The 14,532-nt window shown below is 46.7% G+C and overlaps 1 protein-coding gene across 2 annotated transcripts in view; it reads left to right on the forward strand.

The window, feature by feature from the left end:
• HEPHL1 (hephaestin like 1) overlaps positions 881-14,532 on the forward strand; it is an 82,157-nt gene continuing 68,505 nt past the window's right edge. For both annotated transcript variants that reach the window (XM_003357244.4, XM_021062679.1), the window contains exon 1: positions 881-1,083. In XM_003357244.4, the coding sequence (XP_003357292.1) occupies positions 917-1,083 (167 nt within the window). In that variant the 5' untranslated portion in view covers positions 881-916. The remainder of the gene's footprint in view (positions 1,084-14,532) is intronic.

Below are 14,532 nucleotides of genomic sequence, written 5' to 3' on the forward strand. Positions count from 1 at the left end.
GAATCAGACGGGTCCTGCTCCAGGGTTGGATGAGGTCTCTTTCAACATGGAGATTCTAGGTCACAGATTAGAGCACACGGGCGAATGGGCACACCCATCACCTTTCTGACCCAAAGGCCTGCTGCTGAATTTCATCTTCACGTGCCTGAAGGGAACCTCTCCCTGATCACTTGCCTTCATCCCGAGAAAGGCGAGTCACTGCCTTTGGGGGGTGATGGCCTCTAAAATTTTAGCTGGTGCGCGAGCGCCTCGTTCTTGCTGGTGGGATTTGAGAGGATCCGGGGGAGATGCTGCATGACTCAAGGGAGAATTAGTGAGGCTTTATGATGTTGATGTAAACTTTATGATGTGACTTGATTGTTTCATGTAGCCTCGTAAAACAAGTTGGAGATGGCGGAGGGAGGTTACATCACTCCCTCTGCCTTCCCGACAGAGATGAAGTCTTCTTTAGTGCTTGGGATTATTTCTTGATGCTCCACTCAGACCCGGCCCCGTTTGCAAATGTGCATATGTTCCTGCAATAGATGTAGAGAAAAAAAAAAAAAAAAAAAAGAGGAAGCAGGGGGCGCCCATCGGGCCAACCTGTTGCATTGACATGCCTAGCCAAGAGATGAAGAACCATGGCCAGCACAGAGCACCAAAACTTACAGAAGCAGGCCTGTTCAGTTTGGGCGGTAAATAAATAAACCAGGTACACACTTCTTGGCTGGCTGGCAAAAGTTTTGTTGTCATAGCAACTACCCTCTGGAGCCTTGCTGTGCTTACCCACGTTGTCAGTCTCTGTCCCAACCCCAAACTACCTACAGAGGAGGAGCTGAGCCTTGTCCCTTCCTTCTTTATAACTAGCTCTGAATGAGGGGGAGGGACAGGCAGGGTTGCCTCCGTTGCAGGCTGCTTGCCTGAGTTACATCCACAAATGCCTCGGAAGCGGCAGGCTGCCTGCATCCTCCTCACATTCCTGGGTCTGTCTGGGCTGGTTGGCGCCGTTACCAGAACATACTACCTTGGGATTGTGGAAGAATACTGGAACTATGTCCCCCAAGGGAAGAACATCATTACTGGGCGAAGTTTCTCAGAAGACAAGTGAGTGAAACTGGGGGCCCCATAGACGCCTAGGGCTGGCTCCTTTTTGACGCTGCCGGGAGGAAGCTTGTATTTCTTGGGTGCCTATAATGGGGGCAAGTTGATCCAAACCCCCAGGAGGGCTTTGTGTTTGCTCGGAGCACCCGAGCACGGGCGCGTGCCTGATCTGGGAGAGACCGTCTCAGCTCCACCTCTTTGTCGCCTCGTCCTCAACCTGTGAAGCCAAATCCACAACCAGGTGTTAGGAACGATGGCTTACTCTCTACAGGGACAAGCTTTATGAGGGGCCACTAGGAATTTCTGGGGGTTCTGGATGCACTTTGTTAAAAGTTAACCCTTGGGGAAAAAAACTGAGAATTTTCAGGAATTGTTCACTTAAAATGTACAGTGTTTTCTTAGTTTTTATTTTTGGAATGAAACATCATAATTAGAGATAAGCAGGCTATAGGTAGTTATGGTTTGTTTTTGTTTTGCAATGTTTAAAAGAGGGGGACAGTTATTATAGATTTGGCTGCTATTTTAAGAGTTTCCTTGAGTCCACTTAGAAATGGCTTTTTTTTTTCCTGCTGGCGAGAAGTTCGTTCCAGCCCCAACTCATTCAATCTGAGGGCAGTAATTATCCCCAGAGCCCATGGCATAGCTGGTTGAGAGGGAGCTGCTGTGTTCTATGTCCCTCTCTATTTTGCAAAAAAAATAGCCCTTGCTTCCCCCTCACCTCCTAGGATGCTGTATCTTAAATTTCTCATTTGTTCCCTGAAGTTCCCTTTGAAGCTGTCTGTTGGCTGCAGAAGCTGTTGTGCATATTTTCAACATTGTAGTTCTTAGAACGTCTTTTGAGATGTTTGGTCATGTAGTCATATTCGGATGCCTGTTCCTTTTTTGGTAGGCAGAGCCCAGTGCATTCAACATCCAAATTCCATTTTTTTTTAAAGATAAGATTAGTTGCTAAGATCCACAGGGTCTGCCAACAAGACTTTAAGAGCCAGGTCCCCTGCCCTGGGAAATGTCCAGTTGGCTTGGACGCATGGCTTCCAGGTTTTCTAACAAAAAAGGGGCATAGTCATGTTTTGTTTATTCAAAAAGGATGATGCTCATGCCAGCCTGGCTACCAAGAGGCCTTTCCTTAAGTTCTGTACCAGGAACTTCAATGTCCAGGGGGCTATTTCCAGAGAAGGCTCTTGACTTCTTTCAGTCTTATCTTTACTGACTGTTGGTGGTGGTAATCTAAACAGTGGATATGGGATTGAAAGCCTCCCCTAACTACCAGTAGCCTTCCCTAAAAATAGAGCTCTGCTGCCCTCAAATAAGGCTCAATAGAAAATGATCTTTGTGAGCAGCTATTTGATGGGAGCCTATTCGAGATGTGTTCGTTGAAGGTAATGAGTGTAGCCCTTAAGTTCCATGTGATATTGGACTGCCTTTCCACATGCACAGAATTCTATCTTTCTCCTAAAATGCCCATGTCAGTACAGCTGTCTGGTATCATTTATTCTGACCCAGGGATCCCACCAGAGACTTTCAATTCATCATTGGTCACAGATGTCACCATTCTTATTCTTAAAAAAAAAAAAAAGGGAACTAAAGTTCCAAGGTTAAGTACTTGTTGGAGTTTACAGAGTAAAAGGCAGCACCAAATTCACATGGCTTTGGCTTCAGAGCCTGTGAAAATTGTTTCTTGGCAAAGCTGATCTTTTACCATTGACTTAAACTCAACTCTGAGGGAAGCCAGGAGTTCCAGTAACAAGAACTTTCAAGCAAGATCCAGTTCTTACCAAAGACAGGTTTAGTCTCACTTGTCACTCTTTCCAGAAAGACAGTGAAAATGATCACTGGTTCCGGTGACCCAACTGGTTACCTGGGTTCATTCAAAAACCCAAAGTACTTTAAATACTGAAATATTACAATGTCATTTCTGCAAGGCTGGGTGCGGAAGCAAGTTAGGGGCTCTCTGTTGATCATTTCGGCCAGAGGATGATGCGTTGAAGAAAGGATAATAAACTGTGTGAAAATAGTTGTGGTGAAAAAGAAAGAAAATAGGCATAACTGAAGCACAGTTTGGTGATGGATTAGAGTGAGGTGATGTAACAAATGCTCGGCTTCCGGGGGAGGACTCCTGCCCTTTAGGAACAGCTGGAATGTCATACCTGGAATGCCAAGGTCCCCAAATGTTTCCTTCTGGTGTAGGAAGAGGCAGCGTTTATGCAAGGCTGACTCTTGACTCTTGAAAGGGGAGCGCTGGCTTTTATCCACAATCATGTCAGGAAGTGCTGCTGCTGTGGCTGATGGCTCAGGGCAAGTTTCTAAGAAGGCACAGTTGTGGTTGGCCGCTGACTCAAGACCACAGGACACATGTCTCAGGTGCCACAATGCGCAGGTGTCATGGGTGCCACAGGTGCCACAGGTGAGGATGCCATGATGATGGGACAAATGTGCGGTGCACGATGTGTGCTCTGCCTTGTGCCATTTCCCCAGGAGCAAAGAGTCATCTTGGATGACGTGACCATGCTTCTCACTCAGCTTCTGCAGGATGAGTAGAGGGTGTATCTGAGGACTCTATGCTGGTTATATATTCACGCCCAGAAAATGCCCAATATTCAGAAGTTCATGACAGCTGGGTGCTTTCTATTCCCCTATGATGGAAAGAACCTGGAATAGGAATCAAGAGATGTATCTTTCATTTTTTTAAAGATTTTTGTGTTTTCTACTATAGTTGATTTACAATGTTCTGTCAATTTCTTCTGTACAGCAAAGTGACTGTGTGTGTGTGTGTGTGTGTGTGTGTGTGTGTATACACATTCTTTTCCTCACATTACCCTCCATCATGTTCCATCACAGGTGACTAGGTATAGTCCCTGGGCTATACAGCAGGATCTCATTGTTTCAGGAGATGTGACTTCTAATCCTCGTTCTGCCCTTAACCTGCTGTGTAACCTTGAACACGTCACATAATCTCTCTGAACATAAATTTCCTTCATTTGTATAACAAGGGAGTTGAAATGCAGTCCTTAAAGTCACTTGAGAGAGAAGTATAATTTTAAGGCACTGGAAATAATTTTTGAAACTGAATGAAAAACGTCTTACCTGACTTGTTAGGTCTAGAAAGATTTTTGCAATGAAAGGAGAGAGCTGATTTGCAATGTGCAGCCTAGAAATCAGAGTTGGAGAAGGCCTGAAAGTGGGGATATATGACTTTTTTTTTTTTTTTTTTTGGCTACACCATGGCTCAGGGAAATTTCTGGGCCAGGCATCGAACCCATACCGTAGCAATGACCAGAGCCGCTGCAATGACAATGCCAGATTCTTAACCGGCTGAGCCGCCAGGGAACTCCCGTGACAATTTTTGAAGTATTCAGGGTTTATATTTACCCATCCATCTTCCCCTCTTCTTTAAGGATGATCTCCAATTCTTCACCCACGAAGTTTCTTTCCCCACAGATCTGGCTTATTCTGAGCAGTCTCCATCCCAACCCCTCATGGTAGGATCTTTCTCCAGCCTTGGACACAGCATTTCTTTTGCCCTGTTTTGCTCTCTAGTGGTTTGATGCACACCAGTCCCCCCTGCAGCGGGCAGAGTGTGCCGTGATTATGGACAGGAAGGCCCAGAAAATTTATGATAACCCCTTCCTACATGGAGTTTTGTCAGTGACAATAACCCATGGAGGACTGAACACAAGGCCAGTCGTTCGGAATCATTAAAGTAAGAACCAATCACGATGTCAGTTTAGTTGTTCTGGTTGCTTTATCTTTGAATAAGAGGAATGGGAAAAGTTAGCGGGGAAGGAAGAGGGTGAGTACAGAAATTTCAGTGATGTGAAAAAGCTTGGAGATCAAAATCAGGCAGTGCTAAGAGTTTAATAAATTTTGATTCACAACAATGAGGTAAGAAATAAATGGAAATATTTCACCAAGACATTGTAGCCGTCAGATGGTATAATTTAACTTTCCAACCTGGTGCCTTTGCTTGATGGTAGGATTCAAAAGTCTAATTGTTTCCTAGAAAAGTGTAGGATTTAGGAGTTCCATTCTATTTAGAAATATTTTCTCCTGATGAATATATTCCTCCTCTTCCCCACTGGGCGTAATAGGGACACAGGGCTCCTTTGATTTGCCTGGGGATGGTGTCAGCATTGATTCACTCCAGCCAGTCCTGCTTGGGCTCTTAAAGCACTTAATTGAAGTATGACGGCTTTGGTGGTAAAGCCTGGTCTTTAATGGAACCAGAGTGGGGTCACCTTATTTAAAGCTACAGTCCTCACCAAGATCTCCTTAGGCCACCAACACACAGGTAGGCTTTTTCCTCCCAGTGAAATGCAGGCGTTTTCATGGGTGCCAACTCACAGGCGGAACCGCACTTGCGCAAGAGCAAAATGGACCACGCTTCCACCCTCAGATTAGGGTTCATTAAGGGAATTGACCCAACCATATCACTGTGGCAGCCCTCAGGATGGGTACGAGGAGAACCCTGTATGTTTATGTGAAAGAAGAGCCAAGTGAAGGGAAGCAGGTGGAGGAAGAGACAGGCTTTGGTAAGCTTTGAAATAGAGAGAAGGAGATCTTCTCATCAGAGCTTGGTCTTAGACAATGATTTTCAAATCTCAACTCTTTATCAGCAGAAAGAAAAAAATCCTGTGTTGGGCCTGATGCTTTGTGAATATCTTGGAATTGCTGCTATTCTCTTTATCAGTTATTGATGACTTTTGCCTGCCAGTAGGGACAAGACTAGAGTGGCTTAGACAAATAAGGGTTTTATACACTCTTATGAAAGAAATCCAGAGGTGGCCTGTCTAAGGCTGCTAGGACAGCTGGCATAATAGGATTTCAGAGGCCTTCTATATTTCTGACCCATCATCCTTAGAATTCAACTTCACTCCTCCAAGAAGTTTATGGTCACAAAATGGCTGCTGGAACACCAGCTGTCATGCCTATGATCCTGTAATGAATAGAGTAAGGGGCCAGGTAGAAGAGGAGCAATTCCTGCTGTATCACCCCATGAAAACTCCACACAACCAATTCTACCTACATTTCATTGGATACTCAAAGCCACAAGGAGGGCTTGGAAATAGTGTGTGGTTTTTGTTGTTGTTGTTGTTGTGTATTTTTAGGGCTGTACCCATGGCATTTGGAGGTTCCCAGGCTAGGGGTCTAATTGCAGCTGTAGCCACCAGCCTATGACACAGCCACAGCAATGCCAGATCTGAGTCGCTTCTGCAACCTACACCACAGCTCATGGCAACCCTGGATCCTTAACCCACTGAGAGAGGCCAGGGATCAAACCCACAACCTTGTGGTTCCTAGTTGGATTTGTTTCTGCTGCACCATGATGGGAACTCCATGTTTTTGGTTCTTTTGGTCTTTTTAGGGCCACACCCATGGCAGAGGGAAGTTCCTAGGCTAGTGGTTGAAACAGAGCTGCAGCTGCCGGCTTACACCACAGCCCCAGCAACATGGGATCTGAGCTGCGTCTGTGACCAACACCACAGCTCATAGCAACGCTGGATCCTTAACCCACTGAGTGAGGCCAGGGATCAAACCTGCATCCTCATGGATACTAGTCAGGTTTGTTACAGCTGAACCACAATGGGAACTCTGAAATAGTGCTTTGGGGCCTGAATAAAACAGGATTTGACTCTGTTGCTAGGAAAGAAAGGGAGCTGTAAGGCAGTGGGCAGTCCTTGCCACCCTCCCCTCCCCAGTCCTCCTTTTCCCCATCCTTCCTGAAGGCCTTCTTAGTCTCCCTCCTCCCTTTCTCACCTCTGGATAGTGTGGCCCCAAGGCCTCGTTGAGTGTGGTTTGAGAGGACTCCCAGACAGTACAGTAGTTAACTGTCGTTGAATCCTTACTAAGTTCCAGGCGTTGTTGTTAGAGCTCTCCATGCCACGCAGAGGGTACCACGTCTCCCACCCTGATCAGGGGGACAGGGAGGCCCTGGGAAGTTTTCCTTAGCCAAGTGGAGCCCAAGTGGTCTAACGAGATGCCTGCTGGTGAGTGTGGGGCTCTGGCGTCAACTGAGAAGCTTAGGAGTCTTGTTCCACTTTCTAGGCAAGTAATTGCATCTTTCTTTTTCTCAATTTTCTCATCAATAAAATGAGGATGATGATAGTACTTGCTTTGGGAGGTGTATTAGTTTCTTATGGCTCCTATAACAAATTAACACAAACTGGGTGGCTTAAAACAGCAGAAATATATTCTTTCCCCATCCTGGAGGCCAGAAGTCTGAATTGAAGGTGTCGGCAGGGCCACACTCCCTCTGGAGGCTCTGTGAGAGAATCCACACCTTGCCTTTCCCAACTCTGGGGGCTGCTGGAGATCCTTGGTTTGTGGTGGCATCGTTCCAGTCTCTGCTCTGTTCTCTTATCAGCTTCTCCTCCTCTTCTTATGAGAACACTTCTGGCAGTTAGGTCTCATCCGGATAATCCAGGGTCATCTCCTCATCTTAACATCCTTAACTTAATTTCATCTGTAAGGACCCTTTCTCCAAATAAGGGGATTAGGATGCAGATTTATCTTTGAGCACCATTATCCGCTCACTGCAGGGGTATCAGGAGATTTATAAATGCTCAGATATGGTGCTGGCACTGAGTGGGTGCTCAGGAAATTGTCATCATGGTAGATCTTCGGCCTCAAGGGGTTCTCTGGAGAGCAGGACATGTAATGAGGCCTCAGATGGTCACATTTTCTTCTTTTAAACAGGGCTTTGCCAGAAACGATCATAACTCCCATGACTCCCGTTGACTGAGTGCTCCTGCCCCAGATGCTGTGCTTGGGGCTCTGCATCTCATTTACCCCTCATTGAGGCTCTGTTATGGTCAGTGGTTTGCAGCTCAGGAAACTGGGGTTCAGAGAAGTCAAGTCACTTCTCCAAGACTTCACCATGTCAAGTTGGGATTCAAGCTCATTCTCTTTTCCCTTTAGCATGTGGACTTGGTGCCTGGTGGGGGCACCTATAGAAATGAATTGGGAGACGGAGGATCCTAAGACTTAGGTGATGCCTGGGGGAACCAGGGTGAGCAAGGTGTGGAGGCATGCATCCCTGGATGGGACGGCTTTGAAAACTATTAATCTAATTAGGAGGGCGCGGCTGCACCCGAGTTGCAACGCGGAACCGCCGTCTTCACCCTTCCTTTTGCCAAGTGGCATTTGTCCCAATCAAACCCTGTTTTCTCCTTTTAGTGAACCACGTCCTCTCAAGCTCAGACGAAACCACTTGTCCTTCCTGTCTCTGTATAATCTCACACGTTTGCTCTGACCATACCCTTTGCTGATGTTACTTTGCAGCCCATCTTCATGCCAAATCCTCTCAACACAGCTCTTTGGGCTCTAGAGGGTGTAGGTGCCCTTTAGTACAGAAAACTGGGTGTTGCTAAGTATTCACCAACGCACGCACTTTGTCTTCCCAGCCAGGTGGGAAATTTCCTGCATACAGAGACTGAGAATCGTACATCCAGTTTCTAATTTAATGTTCCATGTACAGTAGAGGTTCAATAGCTGCTTGATGGTTGAATGGATGGGGGAAAAAAAAATCCCACCGAAAGATCCAGGTTGTGGTGGGGGGTGGTGCTGGTGAGATGCACAGACCCTTTGAGCTGCAGACCCCTCGGAATCTCATCTGGAAGTCCACCTCAGCTCTGGTTAGAGGATTCCCACAGGCAGGTTCGTTCTGACCATCGTAGACCTCGCCTGCCTTTGGAAGGGGTCTCTCTTCACAGCCTGGCCCCTCGCCTTGGCCATGCGAATGGTTTGTCTTGAAAGCGGTTGCTAAGGTGAACCTTCCCAGCCCCATCTGGATTCCTTCACAGTGGGAAACTGACATTCTTCAGCTTGAGTCAGAATGTTAGATTGTAGGTTGGTGATGGATCTGGCAAGTATGATAACTTAGCCACTCACTGCGGGACCATCCTGCGACTACATTGTAAATACAGTACAAGCCACCAACATAGGCATTCTAACGGGTGCACTCAGGCACTGGAGGCTGCTTCCTGTGGGTGGCTCCTTGAAGGGACCCACTTGTTTCGTTCCCTGGGCAGGATTTGCATTTTCTAAGACACAAAGTAAGAGTTCTCTTTGTGAACCCAGCATAGGGTCCATGAGGATGTGGGTTCGATCCCTGCCCTCGCTCGATTGGTTACAGGTCTGGCATTGCTGCAAGCTGTGCCATAGGTCACAGATGTGGCTTGGATCTGGTGTTGCTGTGTCTGTGGTGTAGACTGCAGCTTCAGTTCCGATTTGACCCCTAGCCTGGGAACTTCCATATGCCACAGGTACAGCCTTAAAAAAAAGAAAAAGAAAATAAGACTAATAGTAGCTGGAGCTTTTGTCCTACTGTTAGAAATGCATAATGGGTTCTTAGAGATGGTTTGCTGCATAGACCCTGGAAAGACTTTCTCTTACTGCCACCCTTCGACTCCCTTTGACACTTTCAATAGTTCCTAAGGATCTAAACAGTCCCTATGGTTTCAAATAGTTACGACGGTTTTAATGCTAAGTACTATAGAAGTGTGATTTCTAAACTTGCATGCACATCAGAATTGTATTAGTTGGAATAGGTCAGGTTGTGCTAGAGTAACAAGCAACCCCCAAATCTCAGTGGCTCTACACTATGGAGGTGTATTTCTTCCCCACTCGGGTTTACAGAGGGTTAGTGACTCGATGACAGCTGTCCTCCCTGGGCAAAGTGGCAGCCACACTGCTTGGATCTTGAAGCCTTACTGGCTTCATTCGAGGCTTCCCCTGCAGCAAAGGAAGTGAGGGGATCTTGCAATGGCAATAAAATGCCCTGGCCCAGAAGTGACACGTCACTTACACTTACAGCTTATTTGTCAATATCCCATGGCCTCACCTAAGTGTGGAAACTCTTTGCTCTCCCTTCTGCTGGGAGGAAAGAAAACTCAGAATGAGCAAGCACTGGAATACTCTGTTGTAGGAATTTTTTGGTGAGTTGAGGAAAAATAAGGATTCCACAGGCTCTGCCACCAGAAATTCTGATTCAATCGCCCTGAAATGGGGCCTGGGGGACCTAAATTTTGCCAAATTTTGATATTTTTGATATGGCTGTACATGGATGGACACCTGCAACAACTGTGTCAGAAAACTGAATTCCCTCTTAGAGTGATCACTGGTTGTTGAGGTGATAAGATTGACACACACCCAGGAATGTGCAGAACGAGCTGATGGATAACTCAGTGCTAAAATATGCAGCATATGCAATATGTTGCAGGAAGGCGGCAAACACTTCCCCTCCCTCTGATGAGCTCGCCTTTTGTTTGGGTGTCTCTGCCAGGCAGCTCCTGATAAGGAACTCCTGCTCAGCTCACATTTGCATGTGTGTACATGTGCATGCGTGCACGCACACAAGCACGTGCGGGGAATCCAAAGCAAGAAGTGAGGAGAGTCAGACGCCCATCTCTCCTTGTAGAGCCTATTGGAGCAACCAGCTCCTCCAAATTACCTCTTTATGGCTTTTTAGCCATCAGGCTGGGTCTGGAGAGGGCACCAGGGATTCTCAATGTAATCCTTGCTGTCATTGATATACGTGGTGACCAGTCTAAAAGCAGGCCACTCTGTCTACTCTGAGGCCCATTCGCCAGCCTGAGGATAACTCAGTTCTCCCTCTGCTCTTCCTCCTCCTTCTCCTTCTGAACAGCCTGTTCAGTTAGGACCTATATTCAGCTGCTATCTAACAGAAGCCTGAAAAACACTGGCTTAGATCTGTTTATTGGCTTCCACAAGAGAGATCCAGAGGTTGGCATCTTTAGTGAGGTTCTTAGGTCCTTTGGGCTTTCTGTGTGATCATTCCTAGAAGGCCATTCCACTTGACCTTCTTCCTAATTCTCTCAAGATGGCTGCTGAGGCTCCAGTGACCACGTCTTCGTTTCAGGCATAAATAAAGGGAAAAGCAAAGGACAGAAAGGATCTCTTCCAGCTAAGTCCAGAGAAGTTCCATGGAGTGACATATGCTTCCATTTCATTGGCTATAACTGTATCACGTGGTCTTCCAAGCTGCAAGTGAGGCTGGGAAACACAGACTTTGAATAATTTACGGTTACCAAAGGGGACAGGTGGGCAGAGGGCTGGACTGGGGGTTTGGGATTGGCAAACCTATCATGAAGCCCCAGGGTCAGGCATCCAGATTTTTATCCCAATCCCTTGCACAGGGAAATGTGGGCTTCTGCTTGGGAAGCCGAAGAGGTTAACTCTTGCTCCTGGGAAGATAGATGCAGCCTCAGTGGATGTGCAAAAGCAGAAGACTGAGTGTGCACAGACCCGAGTGTGCTCATGACCTCAGTCCTGAGACTGAGACAGTGGACTTGGACTTGTCAAGCCAGAGGGTGAGCAGGGATGCTCTTCCCTCCAACTCAGGGTGCAGGTGCTGTACCCCTTGCACAAGTTGCCAATTCCCCTTCAAGGAAGGAGAGCTTGTCTTCATAGCACATCTTGGAGATGGCAGCTGTTTTCAGAAGTAGGAGGCACACAAAAGGGAGAGTGTGGCCCCTCAGTACACAAACAGCCTGGACTCTCTTTTCGAAATAAAATGTGAGCATGTCTTTATTATGAAAGTAAATACAGTGGCAAATGAACTAATTTGCAGAACAGAAATAGCCTCACAAACTTTGAATGATTTATGGTTACCAAAGGGGTCAGCTGGGTAGAGGGATGTGCCGGGGGTTCGGGACTGGCGTATGCACACTGCGGTACATGAGATGATTGGCCAGTAGGGACCTGCTGTCCAGCACAGAGAGCTCTACTCAATATTCTTTGATAATCTGTGTTGGGGAAGATTCTGAACGAGAGTGGATGTGTGAACATGTATAATTGAATCGCTTTGTGGTACAGCAGAAATAATCGCAACCTTGTAAATCAACTGTTCTTCAATAAAACTTTAAAAAGTGGAAAAAAAAGAGCAAGTAAATATGATGGTACAGAGTAAAACACTCCCACAGAACAGAAGGACGCAGAAAAGTAAACTCGCCCCTTCTCACGCCTGTCCGTGGCCACGGTTCCATGACTCAGAGACTACACTTTATGGCTTCTCTGGCCACTTTCCAAATGTGTTCTGTGCATATAAGTCTATCTACATTGTTACAAAAAAATACACAAGTGGAATCACACTTTCCATGCTGCTCTGCAATTTGCTTTTTCCATTTAGTATCTTGGTGATCATGCCATCTTGCTGCCTGTAGCAACACATAATTTATTTTTTTTATCTGCTTTTTTCTTTTTATTATAGTTGATTTACAACGTTGTGCCAGTTTCTGCTGTACAGCAAAGGGAGCCCGTCCTACAGATATATACATTCTTTTTCTCATGCTATCTTCTGTCATGGTCTATCTCAAGAGATTGGATATAGTTCCCTGTGCAGTAACTCAGAAAGAGAAGGACAAATCCCATGTGACATCACTCATGTGTGGAATCTAAAACACGGCACAGATGAACCCATCCATCTGCAGAACAGAAGCAGACTCTGAATGGAGGGGGAAGGAGTAGGATGGACGGGGAGTTGGGGGTTAGTAGAAGCAAACGACCACGTTTAGAATGGATAAGCAATGAGGTCCTGCTCTAGAGCACAGAAACACCTGATTTGTGTGTGCGCCTTAATTTATTTACACCGTCACCAGCGGAAGAAATTTCCAGCTTTCCAGGCTTTTGGGACCACAATCAGTGCTGTAATTCTCCAACCCCTTTGATAGAATTTGTCTTGCCGATCCCATTGTCTGGATTGGAAGCTGAGCCTGGCATCTGGGGAGGACCGGCCCTATGATTCCTGGAGCACTGGCCTTTCCCCGGTCAGGCCCATCCCTGGCTCCTCCATAGGGGTTTGACCCATGGCTTCCTCCTTTGTCCCAGAAACCTCCCCCTGTACTGACTCCACACTAAGGGCAGGGCAGGGCTGGCATGTGCAGGTGCCTGGGCAGGCTAATAATCTGGTGCTCTGGGCAGATAATATGGGGCTTTATCATCAGATATTTGCAAAAACACTGGTTCCACTCTTATTTGGAGGGAAGGCTGAGTGCTGAGGAGGGGAGCAGGTGGCCCGGTAATGGGAATTTTCACCCTCCCCTTGGCCACTAGAAGAAAGAGTCCACCCCGCAGTTCACTGGGCCAGTCCTTCTCGGAAGGGACTTCAGCGACCACCTGTTATCGGCTGAGCACATCCCCTGGCTCCACCTCCCAAGCCCATCTCTAGCACCAGAGTTTTGCCAACCACATGCAATACTCTCCCAGGAGAAGTTCTGGGAGTTGTGATTTTCTCTCCCTTCAATGCCATTTCCAGTGAATTTCATCCCCTCAGTGATGCCTCCAGCTCTCCAGGGATGTCTCAGTGTCCTTTACAGCTGAGGTCCACCTGCTCCACCTCTTCACCGGGCTCAGGTGACCTCACAGGTCAAGGTCGGTCTGATTAGGAGGCCTTCCTGGAGTTTCTGTTGTGGCTCAGTGGGTTAAGAGCCTGTCCATGAAGATTCAGGTTCAATCCCCGGCCTTGCTCAGTGGGTTAAGGATCCAGCGTTGCTGCAAGCTGCAGTGTAGTTTGCAGTTGTAACTCGGATTCAGCACTGCTGCAGCTGTGGCAGTGGTGCACGCCAGCAGCTGCAGCTCTGATTCGCTGCAGGAACTTTCATATGCCACAGGTGCAGCCGTAGACAAAAAAAAAAAAAAGAAAGAAAGGAACGAAGGAAGAAAGAAAAAGAAAGAAAGAAAGAAAGAAAGAAAGAAAGAAAGAAAGAAAGAAAGAAAGAAAGAAAGAAGAAAGAAAGAAAAAGTAAAAAAAAGAGCCTGTCTGACAGGTCTGACCGCGGGCTGCGATCATATTAGGTGTCTGATGCAGGCTGGATGCCTCAACTGGTTAGAAATAGGAAGTGACAAGGTTGTGAAAAAATTGCTTTTTGACTTAAAGTAAAAACTGTGCTGTATTCTGTTTAAATTCTTTTCTTTCAAATTTTATTACGCTATGAGCTTCCATGTATAAATTATGAAAAGGCAGGGTTGCTATAAACCCTACCTGTCAGCATCACTCCTGGGAAAACAAAAACAGTCTTTGGAGGACAAGCCCACAAGGTCACATGTTGGATTTCTGAGATGTTTGTTGGATATTTTCTGGTGGCCACAAACTCTACCCTGGACCCGGCCATGCTCAGATAAATGAACATGGATAGATCATTCCCTACTAATTGCCTCTCTGAGAAAACCACTCACTGTCTGTTCTGCTTCTAGTGAGGTTATTCTGTCACCCAGTTGTAGGAAAGGCCACACCCAAAGACTCAGGGCACCCTGTTCCCTGGCTATCTTTGCAGAGCAAGGAGGGCAGCTCTGTGCCAAGCATACACCCAGCCCCACATCGCGGGAGGCATCTTGAGTGGATCACGGCATTCTTCTCTCTGACTGAACTCAACCTCGACATCTTTTGTTTTTGTCTTTTTAGGGCTGCACCCTTGACATATGGAGGTTCCCAGGCTA

Source organism: Sus scrofa, chromosome 9, assembly GCF_000003025.6.
Source record: "Sus scrofa isolate TJ Tabasco breed Duroc chromosome 9, Sscrofa11.1, whole genome shotgun sequence".
NCBI lineage: Eukaryota > Metazoa > Chordata > Mammalia > Artiodactyla > Suidae > Sus > Sus scrofa.